This window comes from Coregonus clupeaformis, chromosome 24 (genome assembly GCF_020615455.1).
Source record: "Coregonus clupeaformis isolate EN_2021a chromosome 24, ASM2061545v1, whole genome shotgun sequence".
NCBI lineage: Eukaryota > Metazoa > Chordata > Actinopteri > Salmoniformes > Salmonidae > Coregonus > Coregonus clupeaformis.
Window position 1 is genome coordinate 6,809,917 of NC_059215.1, and position 23,875 is coordinate 6,833,791.

Genomic DNA, 23,875 nt, shown 5'->3' on the forward strand with positions numbered 1-23,875 from the left:
GAGGGGTTAGAGGGTCCCAGTCCTGTCTGTGTGAGGGGTCAGAGGGTCCCAGTCCTGTCTGTGTGAGGGGTCAGAGGGTCCCAGTCCTGTCTGTGTGAGGGGTTAGAGGGTCCCAGTCCTGTCTGTGTGAGGGGTTAGAGGGTCCCAGTCCTGTCTGTGTGAGGGGTTAGAGGGTCCCAGTCCTGTCTGTGTGAGGGGTCAGAGGGTCCCAGTCCTGTCTGTGTGAGGGGTTAGAGGGTCCCAGTCCTGTCTGTGTGAGGGGTCAGAGGGTCCCAGTCCTGTCTGTGTGAGGGGTCAGAGGGTCCCAGTCCTGTCTGTGTGAGGGGTTAGAGGGTCCCAGTCCTGTCTGTGTGAGGGGTCAGAGGAGTAGGATAAAGTTGCCCCTAAATGCTGATCATGGGTCAGTTTTGCATCCCCCCCCACTTGCGGTTAACCCTTCACACTCGTTGGGAATTGGCCCATATGGATAGGGCTATATTGAAATGTTCCTTACAGAAGAAATACGAAAAGCATTACAATGGTAGGCATTGAAAGGGAACAGCTTGGAGATCATGGGAAAATTATTAGACCAAAGGTGAGGATACAACAGTTCACCTGACACAAGACTGAATCCAAACATTACACTGTTGATTTGATATTTAAATGTACTGTAGTTTTCGCCACATTTGTTGATAATGAAATCTGAAAATACTCTGGATACGTTCAGTAACATGATAAGAATAGTTCACCAGTTTACTCCAATTAGAGGAACACCATCCCAACCGTTAAGCACGGGGGTGGCAGCATCATGCTGTGGGGGTGCTTTGCTGCAAGAGGGACTGGTGCACTTCACAAAATAGATGGCATTATGAGGAAGGAAAATTATGTGGATATATTGAAGCAACATCTCAAGACATCAGTCACGAAGTTAATGTTTGATCGCAAATGGGTCTTCAAAATGGACAATGACCCCCAAGCATACTTCCAAAGTTGTGGCAAAATGGCTTAAGGACAACAAAGTCAAGGTATTGGAGTGGCCATCACAAAGCCCTGACCTCAATCCTATAGAAAATGTGTGGGCAGAACTGAAAAAGTGTGTGCGAGCAAGGAGGCCTACAAACCTGACTCAGTTACACCAGCTCTGTCAGGAGGAATGGGCCAAAATTCACCCAACTTATTGTGGGAAGCTTGTGGAAGGCTACACAAAACGTTTGACCCAGTTTAAACAATTTAGAGGCAATGCTACCAAATACTAATTGAGTGTATGTAAACTTCTGACCCACTGGGAATGTGATGAAAGAAATAAAAGTAGAAATAAATCATTTTCTCTACTATTATTCTGACATTTCACATTCTTAAAATAAAGTGGTGATCCTAACTGACCTAAAACAGGGAATTTTTACTAGGATTAAATGTCAGGAATTGTGAAAAACTGAGTTTAAATGTAGTTGACTAAGGTGTATGTAAACTTCCGACTTCAACTGTATATGTATGTATGTGTATATGTATATATATGTATATATATATATATATATTTGCGAGAGAAAAAAACATATGGGTGATTGGAAGTGATGTAGACAATTACATTGATGGAAGTTACAATCTGCAATATTAAAGCTGATCTACCCCCACTAAAAAATAAAACAAACATGATAAGAATAGTCCTGGAAAATGTGGGGTCGGTGCAACATAAGACAAATTACAAGGGTTTGAGTGAGAGGTCTAACTGGTGTCTCCAAGTGGCCACACCTCTCCTAACTGTGGGTTTGAGTGAGAGGTCTAACTGGTGTCTCCAAGTGGCCACACCTCTCCAAAGTGTGCTCAGTTCCTAAGTCATTTCAATGCACTTTTATGACTCAAAGAAGAGTTTTCAACTATAAGGTGATTTTTTTAGCTCTCCTAGCTGTGGCGTTGAGGAACTAGAGCAAACAGACTAGTAGTTGTTTTCTTTGGAACACAGCCCTTCATCCCTCGCCATCACACAATTACTGTTGTCGTTTACGCAATCGAGAAACAGTTCATTATAAATCGCAATCGACAATTCGCAACAGACAAACATAGGCTCATTCTGTTCAGAACAACCCGGGGTATGACGACATGTCTCACGGGAGACGGACTGCACTCACAGGTGTTTGGCTTGCTTGTATGACGTCAAAGCAATATTTATTATAATCCTCAACATCTCATCTTTCAAAATACACAGAGTCCTCTTAATTTACAGCATTGTCCTCACTTGGACAACAAAACTTTTGTAAAAGTTGCCCAATCAGCGGGAGGGATGGGGCCAACTTCTTGTCGCGTGAGGTGCTCAAGTTCAGAACGGCTGTCAGTGAAAACCCAGACAGCGCTGTGAAGTGCAGAACCTGAGCTCTGACATCGTTTATAACAGCGTTCCATTACAGGCCCAAATCTGCCATTTTCAACCCGTATACGGGTACGAGTGTAAAGGGTTAAGGTTAGGATTGGGGGAAGGTAAGCTGATCCTAGATTTGTACCTAGGGAGCCTAGTCCTGCGTGATGGTTGAAAGTCAGAGGTTAGAGGTTAAAGGTCAGAGGCTAGAGGTCGGGGTTTGGAGGTCAGGGGTCAGTCCACTTGCATGTTACGCAGCAGCAGTCCTTTCTTCACCCCTCCCTGCAGCATCCTGGCACCTAGACTACTGCCAGCCGTACCATCACTATAGAAATTTGGAGAGAGAGAAGGATGGAGGGAGGGATGGAGGGAGGGAGAGAGAGAGAGATGGAGGGAGAGAGAGAGGGAGAGAGAGAGAGCGAGAAAGGGATGGAGAGAGAGGGATGGAGAGAGAGAGAGAGAGAGAGAGAGAGAGAGAGAGAGAGAGAGAGAGAGAGAGAGAGAGAGAGAGAGAGAGAGAATGCGTTAGGTGTGGAAGTTTGTCTATGTGTGCATGTGTTGGCTGAGTTTGTCTGTGTGTGTGTGTGTGTGTGTATATATTTACACAGGTGTGTGTGTATATACAGTAACAGTCAAAAGTTTGGACACATCTACATTCTCTCAACCAGCTTCACCTGGAATGCTTTTCCACAGTCTTGAAGGAGTTCCCACATATGCTGAGCACTTGTTAGCTGCTTGTCCTTCACTCTGTGGTCCAACTCATCCCAAACCATCTCAATTGGGTTGAGGTCAGGTGATTGTGGAGGCCAGGTCATCTGATGCAGCACTCCATCACTCTCCTTCTTGGTAAAGTAGCCCTTACACAGCCTGGAGGTGTGTTGGGTCATTGTCCTGTTGAAAAACAAATGATAGTCCCACTAAGCCCAAACCAGATGTGATGGCGTATCGCTGCAGAATACTGTGGTAGCCATGCTGGTTAAGTGTGCCTTGAATTCTAAATAAATCACAGACAGTGTCACCAGCAAAGCACCCCCACACAATCACACCTCCTCCTCCATGCTTCACGGTGGGAACCACACATGCAAAGATCATCTGTTCACCTACTCTGCGTCTCACAAAGACACAGCGGATGGAACCAAAAATCTCAAATTTGGACTCATCAGACCAAAGGACAGATTTCCACGGGTCTAATGTCCATTGCTCGTGTTTCTTGGCCCAAGCAAGTCTCTTCTTCTTATTGGTGTCCTTTAGTAGTGGTTTCTTTGCAGCAATTCAACCATGAAGGCCTGATTCACGCAGTCTCCTCTGAACAGTTGATGTTAAGATGTGTCTGTTACTTGAACTCTGTGAAGCATTTATTTGGGCTGCAATTTCTGATGCTGGTAACTCTAATGAACTTATCCTCTGCAGCAGAGGTAACTCTGGGTCTTCTTTTCCTGTGGCGGTCCTCATGAGAGCCAGTTTCATCATAGCGCTTCATAGTTTTTGCGACTGCACTTGAAGAAACTTTAAAAGTTCTTGAAATTTTCCAGATTGACTGACCTTCATGTCTTAAAGTAATGATGGACTGTCGTTTCTCTTTGCTTATTTGAGCTGTTCTTGCCATAATATGGACTTGGTCTTTTACCAAATAGGGCTATCTTCTGTATTGGCTCAAACGCATTAAAGAAGGAAAGAAATTCCACAGTTTAACTTTTAACAAGGCACACCTGTTAATTGAAATGCATTCCAGGTGACTACCCTATGAAGCTGGTTGAGAGAATGCCAAGAGTGTGCAAAGCTGTCATCAAGGCAAAGGGTGGCTACTTTGAAGAATCTCAAATATAAAATATATTTTGATTTGTTTAAAACTTTTTTGGTTACTACATGATTCCATAGGTGTTATTTCATAGTTTTGATGTCTTCACTATTATTCTACAATGTAGAAAATAGTAAAAATAAAGAAAAACCCTTGAATGAGTAGGTGTGTCCAAACTTTTGACTGGTAGTGTATGTGTGTGTGTGTGTGTGTGTGTATGTGTGTGTGTGTGTGTGTATGTGTGTGTGTGTGTGTGTATGTGTGTGTATGTGTGAGACAGGAAGGCTTACAGGGGGCTGTACTTCCTCTTCTTGGGGTCTGGTGTTTCTGTGGACGGCCCCCCTTTGTCCTTCCTCACCCCCCATCCCCCCCACATCCCCCTCTTGCTGTGACCTCCGCTGCTCCAGGTTTTGCTGAGGGATGAGATGAAGCGGTTAAAGGTCATAGGTCAGGGGGGTGTTCCAGAAAGCTGGATCAATGAGCCACCTAACTGTCCAAAAGTGCTTAAAATAACTTCATCTTATAGCCTAGACTTGACATTGACAAGGTATAACTGACTGGACATCAACAACCAATATACAAAGGAACAGCAGCTTTCTTAATAAACCAGAAAATACCCAGAGTTATATGTGGCAGTTTATCAAAGTTAGCTGGCTGATTTAATAATCCTGCTTTTCTGGAAAACCCCACTCGGCTAGGGATCAGAGGGTTAAACTGAAGACTAAAGGGTCACGGTAGATTAACAGTCAATGTAAAGGTCACGGTAGCACCTCCTTTCACATCAGAAGACCCAGAAACAGTTTCAACATAAAAAGAGGTGAGATGAGAGCCACCGTCACGAGTTCACTTCAGGCCTTATATGGAAGTAAACCACCATTTTGGAAAATGTCTTATTACATAGTTAGAGTAAAAGATTACATTGTGGCTTCATGTCTGTGTTATGTTACTCTGTAGGCATGTTGTGTCACTCCATTGTAGGCATGTTGTGTCACTTCATAGGTGTGTTATGTCACTTCATAGGTGTGTTATGTCACTTCATAGGTGTGTTATGTCACTTCATAGGTGTGTTATGTCACTTCATAGGTGTGTTATGTCACTTCATAGGTGTGTTATGTCACTTCATAGGTGTGTTATGTCACTTCATAGGTGTGTTATGTCACTTCATAGGTGTGTTATGTCACTACATAGGTGTGTTATGTCACTTCATAGGTGTGTTATGTCACTTCATAGGTGTGTTATGTCACTTCATAGGTGTGTTATGTCACTTCATAGGTGTGTTATGTCACTTCATAGGTGTGTTATGTCACTACATAGGTGTGTTATGTCACTTCATAGGTGTGTTATGTCACTTCATAGGTGTTTTATGTCACTTCATAGGTGTGTTATGTCACTTCATAGGTGTGTTATGTCACTACATAGGCATGTTATAAGCACCTTGTGTAGCTCGGAGAGCTGTTGGTGTCGTATGAGAGCCTCCTTGCTGGGGAACTGTCTCCGACACAGTAGACAGGCTAGCTTAGCCCAGTCTGAGAGCCTCTCCTCCCTCTCTCCTCCCTCCTCTCCCTCGCTGTCCGTCTCTCCACTGTAGGCCGGAACCAAACCGTGCACCTGAGGGGGCGAGCGCTACGGAGAGAGAAAAAACGGTGAAGTGAAGAGAGATGGCAGAGAAAGAACACGAGGGGGAGAGAGAGAGAAAAGCATGGGAGGTAGAGGAGGAACAAGAAACAGAGGGAGAGAGCAAGTACAGAGAAGTATGTATCCCATGTTCAACCTGTCTCTAGTGGGTGGGAAATACTCAGTAGGGTCTCAAATAACCAAATATGGTTCTGAAGAGGAACTGTGTCCCCATAGCCCCCCAATACAATACACTGTAATAGACTGTACCCCTCCATAGCCCCCCAATACAATACACTGTAATAGACTGTACCCCTCCATAGCCCCCCCAATACAATACACTGTAATAGACTGTACCCCTCCATAGCCCCCAATACAATACACTGTAATAGACTGTACCCCCCATAGCCCCCCAATACAATACACTGTAATAGACTGTAGCCCTCCATAGCCCCCCAATACAATACACTGTAATAGACTGTACCCCCCCATAGCCCCCCCAATACAATACACTGTAATAGACTGTACCCCTCCATAGCCCCCCAATACAATACACTGTAATAGACTGTACCCCCCCATAGCCCCCCCAATACAATACACTGTAATAGACTGTAGCCCTCCATAGCCCCCCAATACAATACACTGTAATAGACTGTACCCCTCCATAGCCCCCCCAATACAATACACTGTAATAGACTGTAGCCCTCCATAGCCCCCCAATACAATACACTGTAATAGACTGTACCCCCCCATAGCCCCCCCAATACAATACACTGTAATAGACTGTACACGGAAACATATTGATCAGCAAAGGCCCTTTTTTGTAGAGTGTAAAATGTATTACCTAGTAATTGTCTCTCTGTTAACTGATATAAAACATACCCTCGGATGCCATTGTGACAAAGCGTGTTCACATTGCCCTCTAATATGAAAAATGTATGCACTCACTAACTGTAAGTCGCTCTGGATAACAGCGTCGGCTAAATGACTTAAATGTAAAATGTAATAAGACTTCTTTACAGAATAGGCACTCATAAACACCACTACCACAGTCTGACTGTTTTCTAAAATGGGGCATAGATGAAAATCCATGCACTGCCAGATACTGTAATACCAGGTATTTCTGAAGTGATACTGTAATACCAGGTATTTCTGAAGTGATACTGTAATACCAGGTATTTCTGAAGTGATACTGTAATACCAGGTATTTCTGAAGTGATACTGTAATACCAGGTATTTCTGAAGTGATACTGTAATACCAGGTATTTCTGAAGTGATACTGTAATGCCAGGTATTTCTGAAGTGATACTGTAATACCAGGTATTTCTGAAGTGATACTGTAATACCAGGTATTTCTGAAGTGATACTGTAATGCCAGGTATTTCTGAAGTGATACTGTAATACCAGGTATTTCTGAAGTGATACTGTAATACCAGGTATTTCTGAAGTGATACTGTAATACCAGGTATTTCTGAAGTGATACTGTAATAACAGGTATTTCTGAAGTGATACTGTAATACCAGGTATTTCTGAAGTGGAAGTAGAGTATCCTTTCATTCTCTTTGACACTGCCTTAAAGAATCCATGATTTTAAGATTTAATGTAATGCAATTACTACTACTAACTATATGCTGCACATCTATGGTTATAGCTGTCCAATGTGACTAAGTTCACAGGCTCTATCACATGCTCAAAACCCCACCAGTTGTGGGCCGTTCCTGGCACATTTGGCATAACCTCTTTGCTGTCACAAAACACTCTGTAATTCCTGACTCTCAAAAGTGGACATTAACACAAATTAACACAAATTGTTACTTCGGATGTGATTTCAAAAGAAAGTAGATCTGTTTAAATTCTTTCGCAATATTACATTTAAGCACGTGTTTTCTCAAAACACTGTTTCTGGCCTAGAAACCCAACAAAGAACTGGTACCCATTTTAAGACCAAAAGCAAATTCTGTCCTATGGTTAACAACTCCTCGATCAATACAAACAAGAAGCCATGTCAGAATGTACGAGAAAAACAAACCACCCTGTACATTTTGCAGAAATGACACAAACCTAAAACACAACAAGGCATTTATCCAGGCAGACCAGTGGTTGCATTTATCCAGGCAGACCAGTGGTTACATTTATCCAGGCAGACCAGTGGTTGCATTTATCCAGGTAGACCAGTGGTTGCATTTATCCAGGCAGACCAGTGGTTACATTTATCCAGGCAGACCAGTGGTTGCATTTATCCAGGCTGACCAGTGGTTACATTTATCCAGGCAGACCAGTGGTTGCATTTATCCAGGCAGACCAGTGGTTGCATTTATCCAGGCTGACCAGTGGTTGCATTTATCCAGGCAGACCAGTGGTTGCATTTATCCAGGCAGACCAGTGGTTGCATTTATCCAGGCAGACCAATGGTTACATTTATCCAGGCAGACCAATGGTTACATTTATCCAGGCAGACCAGTGGTTACATTTATCCAGGCAGACCAATGGTTACATTTATCCAGGCAGACCAGTGGTTACATTTATCCAGGCAGACCAGTGGTTGCATTTATCCAGGCAGACCAGTGGTTACATTTATCCAGGCAGACCAGTGGTTACATTTATCCAGGCAGACCAGTGGTTGCATTTATCCAGGCAGACCAGTGGTTACATTTATCCAGGCAGACCAGTGGTTGCATTTATCCAGGCAGACCAGTGGTTACATTTATCCAGGCAGACCAGTGGTTGCATTTATCCAGGCAGACCAGTGGTTACATTTATCCAGGCAGACCAGTGGTTACATTTATCCAGGCAGACCAATGGTTACATTTATCCAGGCAGACCAATGGTTACATTTATCCAGGCAGACCAGTGGTTGCATTTATCCAGGCAGACCAGTGGTTACATTTATCCAGGCAGACCAGTGGTTACATTTATCCAGGCAGACCAGTGGTTACATTTATCCAGGCAGACCAGTGGTTGCATTTATCCAGGCAGACCAGTGGTTACATTTATCCAGGCAGACCAGTGGTTGCATTTATCCAGGCAGACCAGTGGTTGCATTTATCCAGGCAGACCAGTGGTTACATTTATCCAGGCAGACCAGTGGTTGCATTTATCCAGGCAGACCAGTGGTTACATTTATCCAGGCAGACCAGTGGTTGCATTTATCCAGGCAGACCAGTGGTTGCATTTATCCAGGCAGACCTAGTGGTTGCATTTATCCAGGCAGACCAGTGGTTGCATTTATCCAGGCAGACCAGTGGTTGCATTTATCCAGGCAGACCAGTGGTTGCAGGAATAGGCTCGATGCTAGAGACATTGTCGAACTTTGTAGACTCTTTTATTAAATCTCATGTGCAAGAATTGCCATCATATGTGAAAGACTATAGACTTCATAAACAAGATCTCACCAATAACGGGATTAACAGAAGACTGTATTTTGGTCACACTAGATGTTGAGAGTCTATATACCTGCATTCCCCATACGGGGAGGGTGGGGGTGGCAGCCTTAGCTCACTATTTGAGAGACCGAGATACTAACAAATACCCACCAACTAACTGTCTTCTAGAGCTGAATATGTTTTGACGTCTAACTATTTCAGGTTTGATGATGAATGCTACCTCCAAACGAATGGAACATTGATGGGCTCCGAGCTACGCTAACCTTTACGTGGGTCTCCGAGCTACGCTAACCTTTACGTGGGTCTCCGAGCTACGCTAACCTTTACGTGGGTCTCCGAGCTACGCTAACCTTTACGTGGGTCTTTTTGAAGAACGTTTTGTTAACAATGAAAACGAAAATCCATTTTTGAATAAAGTCCTGAAGTCGATATATTGACAACATTTTTTCCATATGGGGAGGAACGGGAGAAGAGCTGTCAGACTGTATGGCTTTATGTATTGTATTGTATTAGTCATTTAACAGACGCTCTTATCCAGAGCGACTTACAGGAGCAATTAGGGTTAAGTGCCTTGCTTAAGGGCACATCGACAGATTTTTCACCTAGTCGGCTCGGGGATTAGAACCAGCGACCTTTCGGTTACTGGTACAACGCTCTTACCCACTAAGCTACCTGCCGCCCTTATAGCTTTACTCAATGACATTGACCCCAATCTCAAATTCACTATTGAATGTGACACTAAATGTGTTCATTACCTCGATATGTGGATTGAGAAATCAAATGGAACCCTGTTTACGACTCTGTACAGAAAAGAAACGGACAGAAATACTATATTACAAGGGGGACAGCTTCCACCCTGAGCCGTTAAAAAGAGGACTTCCAAGAAGCCAGTTTTTCAGACTGCGCCGTAAATGCCACTCCACAGAGGACTATCTAGGAAAAGCAGCGGTGATGCGCAATAGGTTTCTAAGAAGAGGCTACTCTCCACAATGTGTGGATGAAGCTCCTCATTTGGCATCGGGGAAAACACGAGATGGACTTCTACAGAAATGACCCGCTAGAGCTAAAGAACATTCTGGAATGTTCACCACCACAGATACAGTACCAGTCAAAAGTTTGGACACACCTACTCATTCAAGGATTGTTCTTTATTTTTTACATTGTAGAATAATAGTGAAGACATCGAAACTATGAAATAACACATATGGAATCATGTAGTAACCAAAAAAGTGTTAAACAAATCAAAATATATTTTATGTTTGAGATTCTTCAAATAGCCACCCTTGATGACAGCTTTGCACACTCTTGGCATTCTCTCAACCAGCTTCATGAGGTAGTCACCTGGAATGCATTTCAATTAACAGGTGTGCCTTGTTAAAAGTTAATTTGTGGAATTTCTTTCCTTCTTAATGCATTTGAGCCAATCAGTTGTGTTGTGACAAGGTAGGGGTGGTATACAGAAGATAGCCCTATTTGGTAAAAGACCAAGTCCATATTATGGCAAGAACAGCTCAAATAAGCAAAGAGAAACGACAGTCCATCATTACTTTAAGACATGAAGGTCAGTCAATACAGAACATTTCAAGAACTTTGAAAGTTTCTTCAAGTGCAGTTGCAAACACCATCAAGCAATATGATGAAACTGGCTCTCATGAGGACATTAACACAAATTGTTCCTTTAGATGTGATTTCAAAAGATAATTAACTACAATAATAATTATATTATATAATAAGAAACCCGTCAATTATTCGGTCATTGAACCACTCATTTTATAATCCTCTTTAGTTTCTTCCTTTGGAGATGAAGAGTTTTGGTTGTCTTTGGAATTAGAAGTTTACATATCACGAAATATAGATTTGAAATATTTTGGACATCAGATCAAACTTGAGAGAATCTTATTTGAGTCAGAAAATGATGTTCATATGATAGGGAAGATATACAACACTGGCAGAGAACAGAGAGCCGATCCAACTGACTATCTCTTACAAAATAATATAAACTATTGGAAGATGGAGGAAACGGCAGAGTCGTGTCTGAAGTGTAAAACTAATAATGACTCAATAATCCATGCTTTCTGGGAATGTTATGAAGCCCAAAAGTTATGGACGGAGCTAGAAAGTTGGCTGTCAGAAGTATTAGAATGTAAACTTCCTTTTAATCCGTCTGTCTGCATATTTCAAGACATGGCATATGGGGGTGTAGTGAGATACCCAATGGGGTGGACGATTCTCTTCTCATCACTCATCTTGAAAAAACGTATACTAAAAATGTGGAAATCAATCAATCTGCCATCATTAACACAATTGAACAATCTAATGATTTATTATTGAAATATTGAAATAGCATGGGCAACCAAGAAAAACGAATTGGTACAATTTAAGGCCGAATGTGGCAAACAATAATGCAGGCAGTAGGGATGGAGGTGAGAGCATGAGGGTCTGGTCAGGGATGGAGGTGAGAGCATGGAGGTCTGGTCAGGGATGGAGGTGAGAGCATGGAGGTCTGGGTAGGGATGGAGGTGAGAGCATGAGGGTCTGGGCAGGGATGGAGGTGAGAGCATGGAGGTCTGGTCAGGGATGGAGGTGAGAGCATGAGGGTCTGGGCAGGGATGGAGGTGAGAGCATGGAGGTCTGGTCAGGGATGGAGGTGAGAGCATGGAGGTCTGGGTAGGGATGGAGGTGAGAGCATGAGGGTCTGGGCAGGGATGGAGGTGAGAGCATGGAGGTCTGGTCAGGGATGGAGGTGAGAGCATGAGGGTCTGGGTAGGGATGGAGGTGAGAGCATGAGGGTCTGGTCAGGGATGGAGGTGAGAGCATGGAGGTCTGGTCAGGGATGGAGGTGAGAGCATGGAGGTCTGGGTAGGGATGGAGGTGAGAGCATGAGGGTCTGGGCAGGGATGGAGGTGAGAGCATGGAGGTCTGGTCAGGGATGGAGGTGAGAGCATGGAGGTCTGGTCAGGGATGGAGGTGAGAGCATGGAGGTCTGGTCAGGGATGGAGGTGAGATTTTTTTATTTCACCTTTATTTAACCAGGTAAGCCAGTTGAGAACAAGTTCTCATTTACAACTGCGACCTGGCCAAGATAAAGCAAAGCAGTGCGATTAAAAACAACAACACAGAGTTACATATTGGGTAAACACAACGTACAGTCAATAACACAATAGAAAATATATATACAGTGTGTGCAAATGTAGTAAGTTATGGAGGTAAGGCAATAAATAGGCCATAGTGCAAAATAATTACAATTTAGTATTAACACTGGAGTGATAGATGTGCAGAAGATGATGTGCAAATAGAGATACTGGGCTGCAAATGAGCAAAATAAATAACATATATAGGGATGAGGTAGTTGGGTGGGCTAATTACAGATGGGCTGTGTACAGGTGCAGTGATCGGTAAGCTGCTCTGACAACTGATGCTTAAAGTTAGTGAGGGAGATAAGAGTCTCCAGCTTCAGAGATTTTTGCAGTTCGTTCCAGTCATTTGCAGCAGAGAACTGGAAGGAATGGCGGCCAAAGGAGGTGTTGGCTTTGGGGATGACCAGTGAGATATACCTGCTGGAGCGCAGACTACGGGTGGGTGTTGCTATGGTGACCAATGAGCTAAGATAAGGCAGGGATTTGCCTAGAAGTGATTTATAGATGACCTGGAGCCAGTGGGTTTGGCGACGAATATGTAGTGAGGGCCAGCCAACGAGAGCGTACAGGTCACAATGGTGGGTAGTATATGGGGCTTTGGTGACAAAACGGAGGGCACTGTGATAGACTACATCCAATTTTCTGAGTAGAGTGTTGGAAGCTATTTTGTAAATGACATCGCCGAAGTCAAGGATCGGTAGGATAGTCAGTTTTACGAGGGCAGGTTTGGCAGCATGAGTGAAGGAGGCTTTGTTGCGAAACAGGAAGCCGATTCTAGATTTAACTTTGGATTGGAGATGCTTAATGTGAGTCTGGAAGGAGAGTTTACAGTCTAACCAGACACCTAGGTATTTGTAGTTGTCCACATATTCTAAGTCAGACCCGCCGAGAGTAGCGATTCTAGTTGGGCGGGCAGGTGCAAGCAGCGTTCGATTGAAGAGCATGCATTTAGTTTTACTAGCGTTTAAGAGCAGTTGGAGGCTACTGAAGGAGTGTTGTATGGCATTGAAGCTCGTTTGGAGGTTTGTTAACACAGTGTCCAATGAAGGGCCAGATGTATACAAAATGGTGTCGTCTGCATAGAGGTGGATCTGAGAGTCACCAGCAGCAAGAGCGACATCATTGATATACACAGAGAATAGAGTCGGCCCAAGAATTGAACCCTGTGGCACCCCCATAGAGACTGCCAGACATCCAGACAACAGGCCCTCCGATTTGAACTCTATCTGAGAAGTAGTTGGTGAACCAGGCGAGGCAGTCATTTGAGAAACCAAGGCTATTTAGTCTACCAATAAGAATGCGGTGATTGACAGAGTCAAAAGCCTTGGCCAGGTCGATGAAGACAGTTGCACAGTACTGTCTTTTATCAATCGCGGTTATTATATCGTTTAGGACCTTGAGCGTGGCTGAGGTGCACCCATGACCAGCTCGGAAACCAGATTGCATAGCGGAGAAGGTACGGTGGGATTCGAAATGGTCGGTGATCTGTTTGTTAACTTGGCTTTCAAATACATTCGAAAGGCAGGGCAGGATGGATATAGGTCTGTAACAGTTTGGATCTAGAGTGTCACCCCCTTTGAAGAGGGGGATGACCGCGGCAGCTTTCCAATCTCTGGGGATCTCAGACGTTACGAAAGAGAGGTTGAACAGGCTAGTAATAGGGGTTGCGACAATTTCGGTGGCTAATTTTAGAAAGAAAGGGTCCAGATTGTCTAGCCCAGCTGATTTGTAGGGGTCCAGATTTTGCAGCTCTTTCAGAACATCAGCTGTCTTAATTTGTGTGAAGGAGAAGCGGGGGGGGCATGGGCAAGTTGCAGCGGAGGGTGCAGAGCTGGTGGCCGGGGTAGGGGTAGCCAGGTGGAAAGCATGGCCAGCCGTAGCAAAATGCTTGTTGAAATTCTCGATTATTGTAGATTTATCGGTGGTGACAGTGATTCCTAGCCTCAGTGCAGTGGGTAGCTGGGAGGAGGTGCTCTTATTCTCCATGGACTTTACAGTGTCCCAAAACTTTTTGGAGTTAGTGCTACAGGATGCAAATTTCTGTTTGAAAAAGCTAGCCTTTGCTTTCCTAACTGATTGTGTATATTGGTTCCTGACTTCCCTGAAAAGTTGCATATCGCGGGGGCTGTTCGATGCTAATGCAGTACGCCACAGGATGTTTTTGTGCTGGTCAAGGGCCGTCAAGTCTGGGGTGAACCAGGGGCTATATCTGTTCTTAGTTCTGAATTTTTTGAATGGGGCATGCTTATTTAAGATTGAGAGGAAAGCACTTTTGAAGAACATCCAGGCATCCTCTACTGACGGAATGAGGTCAATATCCATCCAGGAGACCCGGGCCAGGTCAATTAGGAAGGCCTGCTCGCTGAAGTGTTTTAGGGAGCGTTTGACAGTGATGAGGGGTGGTCGTTTGACTGAGGACCCATTATGGACGCAGGCAATGAGGCAGTGATCGCTGAGATCCTGGTTGAAGACAGCGGAGGTGTATTTAGAGGGTAAATTAGTCAGGATGATATCTATGAGGGTGCCCATGTTTACGGATTTAGGGTTGTACCTGGTAGGTTCCTTGATAATTTGTGTGAGATTGAGGGCATCTAGTTTAGATTGTAGGACGGCCGGGGTGTTAAGCATATCCCAGTTTAGGTCACCAAGCAGTACGAACTCTGAGGATAGATGGGGGGCAATCAATTCACATATGGTGTCCAGGGCACAGCTGGGGGCTGAGGGGGGTCTGTAGCAAGCGGCAACAGTGAGAGACTTATTTCTGGAAAGGTGGATTTTTAGAAGTAGAAGCTCAAACTGTTTGGGCACAGACCTGGATAGTATGATAGAGCTCTGCAGGCTATCTCTACAGTAGATTGCAACTCCGCCCCCTTGGCAGTTCTATCTAGATGGAAAATGTTGTAGTTCGGAATGGACATTTCTGAATTTTTGGTGGCCTTCCTAAGTCAAGATTCAGACACTGCTAGAACATCAGGGTTGGCAGAGTGTGCTAACGCAGTGAATAACTCAAACTTAGGGAGGAGGCTTCTGATGTTAACATGCAAGAAACCAAGGTTTTTACGGTTACAGAAGTCAACAAATGATAGCGCCTGGGGGGTAGGAGTGATACTGGGGGCTACAGGGACTGGGTTAACCTCTACATCACCAGAGGAACAGAGGAGGAATAGAATAAGGATACGGCTAAAGGCTTTAAGAACTGGTCTTCTAGTGCGTTGGGTACAGAGAATAAAAGGGGCAGATTTCCGGGCGTTGTAGAATAGATTCAGGGCATTATGTACAGACAAGGATATGGAAGGATATTACAGTGGAGGTACACCTAAGCATTGGGTAACTATGAAAGAGATAGCATCACTGGAGGTACCGACTGAGCCGGTCTCCGTGTGTATGTGGGGTGGGACAAAGGAGCTCTCTGAGGCTGGTTGAGCTGAACTTGGGGCTCTACAGTGAAATAGTGTAATAAGAACTAACTGGAACAGCAATAGGCTAGGCATATTGACATGGGAGAGAGGCATAACGCAATCACAGGTGTTATTCGAGAGGGCTAAGACAACAACTGGTAATGGCGATGAAAGTTTGGGCTGAGGCTAAACAGATAAACAGGATGGGGTACCGTGTAAAGGAACAACCCAGCAGGCATCAGCTGTGTAGCTGAGTGATCATAAGGTCCAGTGAACAGCAATATGTGAGTCCGGGAGCAGATCGTAGGCTGGTAAAGCACAGGCGAGCAGGAGGCACGTGCTAGCGGGCCGGGGCTAGCAGATGGATCTTCGTGGTCGTCGCAACGGGAAGCCTGTTGAAACCACATTAGACGATTACCTCGGCAGACCAGTCGTGATGGATTGGCGGGGCTCCATGTCAACACTAGGAGGTCCCGTCCGGTTGACAGAGAGGTAGATAGCCGGGAGATGGGCTCGAGGCTAGCTCAAGGCTAACTGGTACATCGGGAAGTGGTGATTAGCCAACAACAGCCATTCGGTTGCAGCTAGCTAGTTACGATGATCCGGTGTTAAGGTCCAGTGATTCAGTGATTCCGGCAGAAAATCCGATATGTTCTGGGTCGATAGCGCGATGTGCAGACTGGCCGATAATTGTCCAGGCTAGAGCTGGCTGGTAGGTAGTGCAGGCCATGGACAGTGGTGAAGACTGCTAACGGTGGCTAATAGCAAGTCGCTAGTTAGCTGGCTAGCTGGCTAGTTTCAGCCGTAGGTTCTTGATAAAAAGAAAGAAATAATAGAATCCGTTCCACATTGGGTGAGGCGGGTTGCAGGAAAGTATATTTAGTTAAAGGATGGAAAGTGAGATAGAGAAATATTTACGAATAAAACATTTACACGAGGACACAACACAATACACAACCGCACTGCTACGCCATCTTTGATGCCTCTTTCTGAAATATGACTTGGTTCAGCTATTAGGTATTTACCCTGGCTATTCATGGCTTTCTAGCACTGACTGCAGTTTTGAGATCATAAACTGTGAATGTGGAAGAGATCATTGGCTAAGAAATGTGCAGGTAGTATTTCCTTCATAAAATATTGTATAATGTCACACATATCGATGTTTTGAAGCCTCTGTTGAAGCAATGTGTAGTCTGTCCTGTTTTCACTGCATCCAACTGTGAAATTACTTGCTGATTTGGACTCATACTGTTTGCTTTAAGTAATCTTTTGTGAAATTCTTTGAAAGCGGATGTTTTCTTGAGAATTGTCAAAACAGGAAATGCTTTACCCTCAAGATGATTGGGGAAATAGTTAGGTTGGAATAACATCACTAACTTCCTCACTGATATCAGAGATTCTGGGAAGGCCTTCATGCGAAAAATGTCTCATCAAAATGTTAACATTTAATTATATTTATTATCGGCATAAAATATATCGGCCATCGGCCTCCTTGACCCCCAACAATTGGTATCGGCATCAGCGTTTAAAAATCATTCTCTAATCTAGTAATCATGGCCGAATACCGACCGGGCATCCAGAGCACCTCCAGTGGGCCCCATTGATTTGTTAGTCCTCACTCAGATACAGTATCATAAGGCATTACAACATGTGAAGGAAATTAGCTTTAAAACTGCAAACATTTCTCTCCACCCCATGGCAAAATTGGTAGAATGGCAGAAAACTTGCTTTAGACGTTTTTATCTCAATATCAAATAATTTCTGGGTGACAATTAAGCATCTTAATGTGATTGTTTTCAATTAAAATTGTCAAAAAGAAACAAAAATAGCTTCTTAGCAAAGAGCAATTTCTCAAGCAAGAATTTTGCTAGGACTGTCTGGGAGTGGTCTGAGTGGGGAGGGGAAATCTGAAAACTATCTGTTATTGGCAGAGAGGTTTGCAACTCTCTTTCTTATTGGTCTATTAACTAATTTACTGCATGGTGTTGTCACCATGGAAGGGCAAAACTCCATCCCACCAAAACAGGCTGATATTTCAGGCAGTCTTTTCAGACAGCTCTTACACTAAAAGGACATTATCATTATTTTCACAATTTCACTGTATTATTACAACATCATAGTGTGGAAATATATCTAAAACACAAGAAAATAACATTTTTGACTGCACTGGGCCTTTTTGATTGCAACGGCAACATGGTCTCTACGCCCCATGGCAAAATGTGTAGAATTGCAGGAATTGCACCATCAAGAGGGCGACCGATAAAATATTTTTTCGCGAGGTGGGGTTGAGAGAGAGAGAGACAGAGACAGAGAGAGAGTGAGAGAGAGTGAGAGAGAGAGAGAGTGAGAGAGAGTGAGAGCGAGAGAGAGAGAGAGAGAGTGAACAGAGTGAGACAGAGACAGAGAGAACAGAGATAGACAGAGACAGAGAGAGAGAGAGAGTGAGAGAGAGAGACAGAGAGAGACATGGACAGAGAGAAAGAGAGAGAGAGACAGAGAGACAGAGACAGAGAGAACAGAGAGAGAACAGAGAGAGACAGAGAGAGAGAGAGAGAGAGAGAGAGTGAGAGACAGAGAGAGAGTGAGAGACAGAGAGAGAGAGAGAGAGAGAGAGAGAGAGAGAGAGAGAGAGAGAGAGAAAGAGAGAGAGAGAGAGAGACATAGACAGAGAGAAAGAGAGAGAGAGACAGAGACAGAGAGAACCGAGAGAGAACAGGAGAGAGAGAGAGAGAGAGAGAGAGAGAGAGAGAGAGAGAGAGAGAGAGAGAGAGAGAGAGAGAGAGAGAGAGAAGGAGAGACAGACATAGAGAGAGAGAGTGAGAGACAGAGAGAGAGTGAGAGACAGAGAGAGAGGGTGAGAGACAGAGAGAGAGAGAGAGAGAGAGAGAGACATAGACAGAGAGAAAGAGAGAGAGAGACAGAGACAGAGAGAACCGAGAGAGAACAGAGAGAGAGAGAGAGAGAGAGAGAGAGAGAGAGAGAGAGAGAGAGTAAGAGAGAGAGACAGAGAGAGAGAGAGAGAGACAGAGAGAGAGAGAGAGAGAGAGAGAAGGAGAGACAGACAGAGAGAGAGAGAGAAGGAGAGACAGAGAGAGCGAGAGAGAGAGAGAGAGAGAGAGAGAGAGAGAGAGAGAGAGAGAGAGAGAGAGAGAGAGAGAGAGAGAGAGAGAGAGACAGAGAGAGAGAGAGAGAGAGAGAGAGAGAGAGAGAGAGAGAGAGAGAGAGAGAGAGACAGAGAGAGAGAGAGAGAGAGAGAGAGAGAGACAGAGACAGAGACAGAGACAGAGACAGAGACAGAGACAGAGACAGAGACAGAGGAAGGAAGGGGGAGGAGAAACAGGATTAGAAAGAGCAGGGAGAAGGAAGGGGTGTGTACCTCTCTGTGGTCTGTGTGTCTGAGCTGGTCCAGGATGATCTGAGGTCTTTCAGACAACGCCCCCTACAGGCCAAAGAGGAGAAGGGTCAGGGCTGTGTGTGTGTGCGTCAGTGTGTGTGCGTCTGTGTGTGTGTGTCATGAGTGTGTCTGTGTGAGTGATACCTTCTTCTCCAGGACAGCATAACCGGCGTCTGCGCTGGCGGACTCTCGGCGGTCGTCAAGGCGACCGTGTCCAGGCACCCGGGCGTAACCAGGGGGAGGAGCCATAGAGGTCACAGGGGTGGTAGAGGAGGAAGAGGAGGAAGAGGAGGAGAGAGAGCGAACGTTCTCTTTCTGTCTGTTCAGACTCTTAGCCCAACGCTCCATGTCCTTCGCTATCTGAGAACACACACAACACACACAACACACAACACACACACACACACACACATTAGCACACCTATGTAGCTTAGTTTTGTGTGTGGGTTCATGCTTGCATGTGTGTGTGTGTGTTGTGTGTTGTGTGTTGTGTGTGTGTGTGTGTGTGTGTGTGTGTGTGTGTGTGTTACCTGTTGGGCGGTCTTATTTTTGGGCTTGTCCTTCTTCTCCTTGCCTCCAGGGGCAGCAGTGGGAGGGTCAGGGGGGGCAGGGTTATCACCTGGGGCAACGGCAGCCTCTGCTGTTGATTGGGCAGGAGCTGGAACGTATGTCTGCTTCTCTCCGTCCCAGTACATATACTGCTGAGTGACCCCGTTATAGTAGTACTAGAGAGAGAGGAGAGGGTCGTAGTAGAGTCCTGATAGAGGGTCGTAGTAGAGTCCTGATAGAGGGTCGTAGTAGAGTCCAGTTAGAGGGTCGTAGTAGAGTCCAGTTAGAGGGTCGTAGTAGAGTCCTGATAGAGGGTCGTAGTAGAGTCCTGATAGAGGGTCGTAGTAGAGTCCAGTTAGAGGGTCGTAGTAGAGTCCAGTTAGAGGGTCGTAGTAGAGTCCAGTTAGAGGGTCGTAGTAGAGTCCAGTTAGAGGGCCGTAGTAGAGTCCTGATAGAGGGTCGTAGTAGAGTCCTGATAGAGGGTCGTAGTAGAGTCCTGATAGAGGGTCGTAGTAGAGTCCAGTTAGAGGGTCGTAGTAGAGTCCAGTTAGAGGGTCGTAGTAGAGTCCTGATAGAGGGTCGTAGTAGAGTCCTGATAGAGGGTCGTAGTAGAGTCCTGATAGAGGGTCGTAGTAGAGTCCAGTTAGAGGGTCGTAGTAGAAACCAGTTAGAGGGTCGTAGTAGAGTCCAGTTAGAGGGTCGTAGTAGAGTCCTGATAGAGGGTCGTAGTAGAGTCCAGTTAGAGGGTCGTAGTAGAGTCCAGTTAGAGGGTCGTAGTAGAGTCCTGTTAGAGGGTCGTAGTAGAGTCCAGTTAGAGGGTCGTAGTACAGTCCTGATAGTGGGTCGTAGTAGAGTCCAGTTAGAGGGTCGTAGTAGAGTCCTGATAGAGGGTCGTAGTAGAGTCCTGATAGAGGGTCGTAGTAGAGTCCAGTTAGAGGGTCGTAGTAGAGTCCAGTTAGAGGGTCGTAGTAAAGTCCTGTTAGAGGGTCGTAGTAGAGTCCTGATAGAGGGTCGTAGTAGAGTCCTGTTAGAGGGTCGTAGTAGAGTCCTGTTAGAGGGTCGTAGTAGAGTCCTGTTAGAGGGTCGTAGTAGAGTCCTGATAGAGGGTCGTAGTAGAGTCCAGTTAGAGGGTCGTAGTAGAGTCCAGTTAGAGGGTCGTAGTAGAGTCCAGTTAGAGGGTCGTAGTAGAGTCCGTTAGAGGGTCGTAGTAGAGTCCAGTTAGAGGGTCGTAGTAGAGTCCAGTTAGAGGGTCGTAGTAGAGTATGAGCTACCTGTGAGTTAGGATCGTAGTAGAGTCCTGTTAGAGGGTCGTAGTAGAGTCCAGTTGGAGGGTCGTAGTAGAGTCCTGATAGAGGGTCGTAGTAGAGTCCAGTTAGAGGGTCGTAGTACAGTCCTGTTAGAGGGTCGTAGTAGAGTCCTGTTAGAGGGTCGTAGTAGAGTCCAGTTAGAGGGTCGTAGTAGAGTCCTGATAGAGGGTCGTAGTAGAGTCCTGTTAGAGGGTCGTAGTAGAGTCCTGATAGAGGGTCGTAGTAGAGTCCAGTTAGAGGGTCGTAGTAGAGTCCAGTTAGAGGGTCGTAGTAAAGTCCTGTTAGAGGGTCGTAGTAGAGTCCTGATAGAGGGTCGTAGTAGAGTCCTGATAGAGGGTCGTAGTAGAGTCCAGTTAGAGGGTCGTAGTAGAGTCCTGTTAGAGGGTCGTAGTAGAGTCCAGTTAGAGGGTCGTAGTAGAGTCCTGTTAGAGGGTCGTAGTAGAGTCCTGTTAGAGGGTCGTAGTAGAGTCCAGTTAGAGGGTCGTAGTAGAGTCCAGTTGGAGGGTCATAGTAGAGTCCTGATAGAGGGTCGTAGTAGAGTATGAGCTACCTGTGAGTTAGGGTCGTAGTAGAGTCCAGTTAGAGGGTCGTAGTAGAGTCCAGTTAGAGGGTCATAGTAGAGTCCAGTTAGTGGGTCGTAGTAGAGTCCTGATAGAGGGTCGTAGTAGAGTCCAGTTAGAGGGTCGTAGTAGAGTCCTCATAGAGGGTCGTAGTAGAGTCCAGTTAGAGGGTCGTAGTAGAGTCCAGTTAGAGGGTCGTAGTAGAGTCCTGTTAGAGGGTCGTAGTAGAGTCCTGATAGAGGGTCGTAGTAGAGTCCTGATAGAGGGTCGTAGTAGAGTCCTGATAGAGGGTCGTAGTAGAGTCCTGATAGAGGGTCGTAGTAGAGTATGAGCTACCTGTGAGTTAGGGTCGTAGTAGAGTCCTGATAGAGGGTCGTAGTAGAGTCCAGTTAGAGGGTCGTAGTAGAGTATGAGCTACCTGTGAGTTCGGGTCGTAGTAGAGTCCAGTTAGAGGGTCGTAGTAGTAGCCAGAACTCTCCTCATACTGGTAGGTGGACACGTCCGGGACCGCTACACACACACCAATCAGAATGTCAGTATTTTAAGTGAGTGTTTTTTATAATGTCAATTCTGAATTTCTTCAGTTTTATCTGTGAGCAAGAATCAATAAACTCAAACTCAAAACACTCTCTAACACACATATCTGGAACACCTCCACATATCTGGAACACCTCCACATATCTGGAACACCTCCACATATCTGGAACACCTCTACATATCTGGTCCACCGCCACATATCTGGAACACCTCCACAAATCTGGAACACCTCCACACATCTGGAACACCTCCACATATCTGGAACACCTCCACATATCTAGTCCACCTCCACATATCTGGAACACCTCCACATATCTGGAACACCTGTTAGAGTCCTGTGAGTTTCCCTCACATACAGTGAGGGAAAAAAGTATTTGATCCCTTGCTGATTTTGTACGTTTGCCCACTGACAAAGAAATGATCAGTCTATAATTTTAATGGTAGGTTTATTTGAACAGTGAGAGACAGAATAACAACAACAAAAATCCAGAAAAAAACGCATGTCAAAAATGTTATAAATTGATTTGCATTTTAATGAGGGAAATAAGTATTTGACCCCCTCTCAATCAGAAAGATTTCTGGCTCCCAGGTGTCTTTTATACAGGTAATGAGCTGAGATTAGGAGCACACTCTTAAAGGGAGTACTCCTAATCTCAGCTTGTTACCTGTATAAAAGACACCTGTCCACAGAAGCAATCAATCGATCAGATTCCAAACTCTCCACCATGGCCAAGACCAAAGAGCTCTCCAAGGATGTCAGGGACAAGATTGTAGACCTACACAAGGCTGGAATGGGCTACAAGACCATCGCCAAGCAGCTTGGTGAGAAGGTGACAACAGTTGGTGCGATTATTCGCAAATGGAAGAAACACAAAATAACTGTCAATCTCCCTCGGCCTGGTGCTCCATGCAAGATCTCACCTCGTGGTGTTGCAATGATCATGAGAACGGTGAGGAATCAGCCCAGAACTACACGGGAGGATCTTGTCAATGATCTCAAGGCAGCTGGGACCATATGTAACCGGTGTGAAATGGCTAGCTAGTTAGCGGTGCGCGCTAGTAGCATTTCAATCGGTGACGTCACTCGCTCTGAGACCTTGAAGTAGTTGTTTCCCTTGCTCTGCAAGGGCCGCGGCTTTTGTGGAGCGACGGGTAACGGTGCTTCGAGGGTGACTGTTGTCGATGTGTGCAGAGGGTCCCTGGTTCAAGCCCAGGTAGGGGCAAGGAGAGGGACGGAAGCAACACTGTTACACAATAGTCACCAAGAAAACAATTTGTAACACACTACGCCGGACTGAAATACTGTAGCGCCCGCAAGGTCCCCCTGCTCAAGAAAGCACATATACAGGGCCGTCTGAAGTTTGCCAATTTTTTACATTTAAGTCATTTAGCAGACGCTCTTATCCAGAGTGACTTGGTGCATTCAACTTAGGATAGCCAGTGGGACAACCACATCTTGATCACAGTAAGTACACTTCTTCAAACAAGCAGCTGTGAGCAAAGTCAGTGCAATCAGGGACAACTACATCTCGATCACAATAAGTACATTTCTTTAAACAAGTCAGTGCTAGCAGGTGAAATAAGTCAGGTGTTAGTTTAGACAAAAGACAGTGGTAGTAAAGGGGGGGTAGAAGGATTACTATTATACTATTCTAGGTATTCCTTAAAGAGGTGGGGTTTCAAGAGTCTCCGGAAGGTGGTCAGTGACTCCGCTGTCCTGGCGTCGTGAGGGAGCTTGTTCCACCATTGGGGTGCCAGAGCAGCGAATAGCTTTGACTGGGCTGAGCGGGAACTGTGCTTCCGTAGAGGTAGGGGGGCTAGCAGGCCAGAGGTGGATGAACGTAGTGCCCTCGTTTGGGTGTAGGGTCT

General features: G+C 45.3%; 1 protein-coding gene across 3 annotated transcripts in view; it reads right to left on the reverse strand.

The window, feature by feature from the left end:
- Positions 1 to 23,875, reverse strand: part of rbm10 (RNA binding motif protein 10) — a 151,823-nt gene that overhangs the window by 13,008 nt on the left and 114,940 nt on the right. For 2 of the 3 annotated variants that reach the window (XM_045207011.1, XM_045207010.1), the window contains exons 16-22: positions 21,888 to 21,979; positions 19,584 to 19,778; positions 19,198 to 19,413; positions 19,036 to 19,098; positions 5,562 to 5,750; positions 4,418 to 4,540; positions 1,840 to 2,654 (exon numbers count right to left, since the gene is read on the reverse strand). In XM_045207011.1, the coding sequence (XP_045062946.1) occupies positions 2,652 to 2,654; positions 4,418 to 4,540; positions 5,562 to 5,750; positions 19,036 to 19,098; positions 19,198 to 19,413; positions 19,584 to 19,778; positions 21,888 to 21,979 (881 nt within the window). In that variant the 3' untranslated portion in view covers positions 1,840 to 2,651. Of the gene's footprint in view, positions 1 to 1,839; positions 2,655 to 4,417; positions 4,541 to 5,561; positions 5,751 to 19,035; positions 19,099 to 19,197; positions 19,414 to 19,583; positions 19,779 to 21,887; positions 21,980 to 23,875 lie in introns of those variants that run through there. The other variant, XR_006657375.1, reaches the window with a different exon arrangement.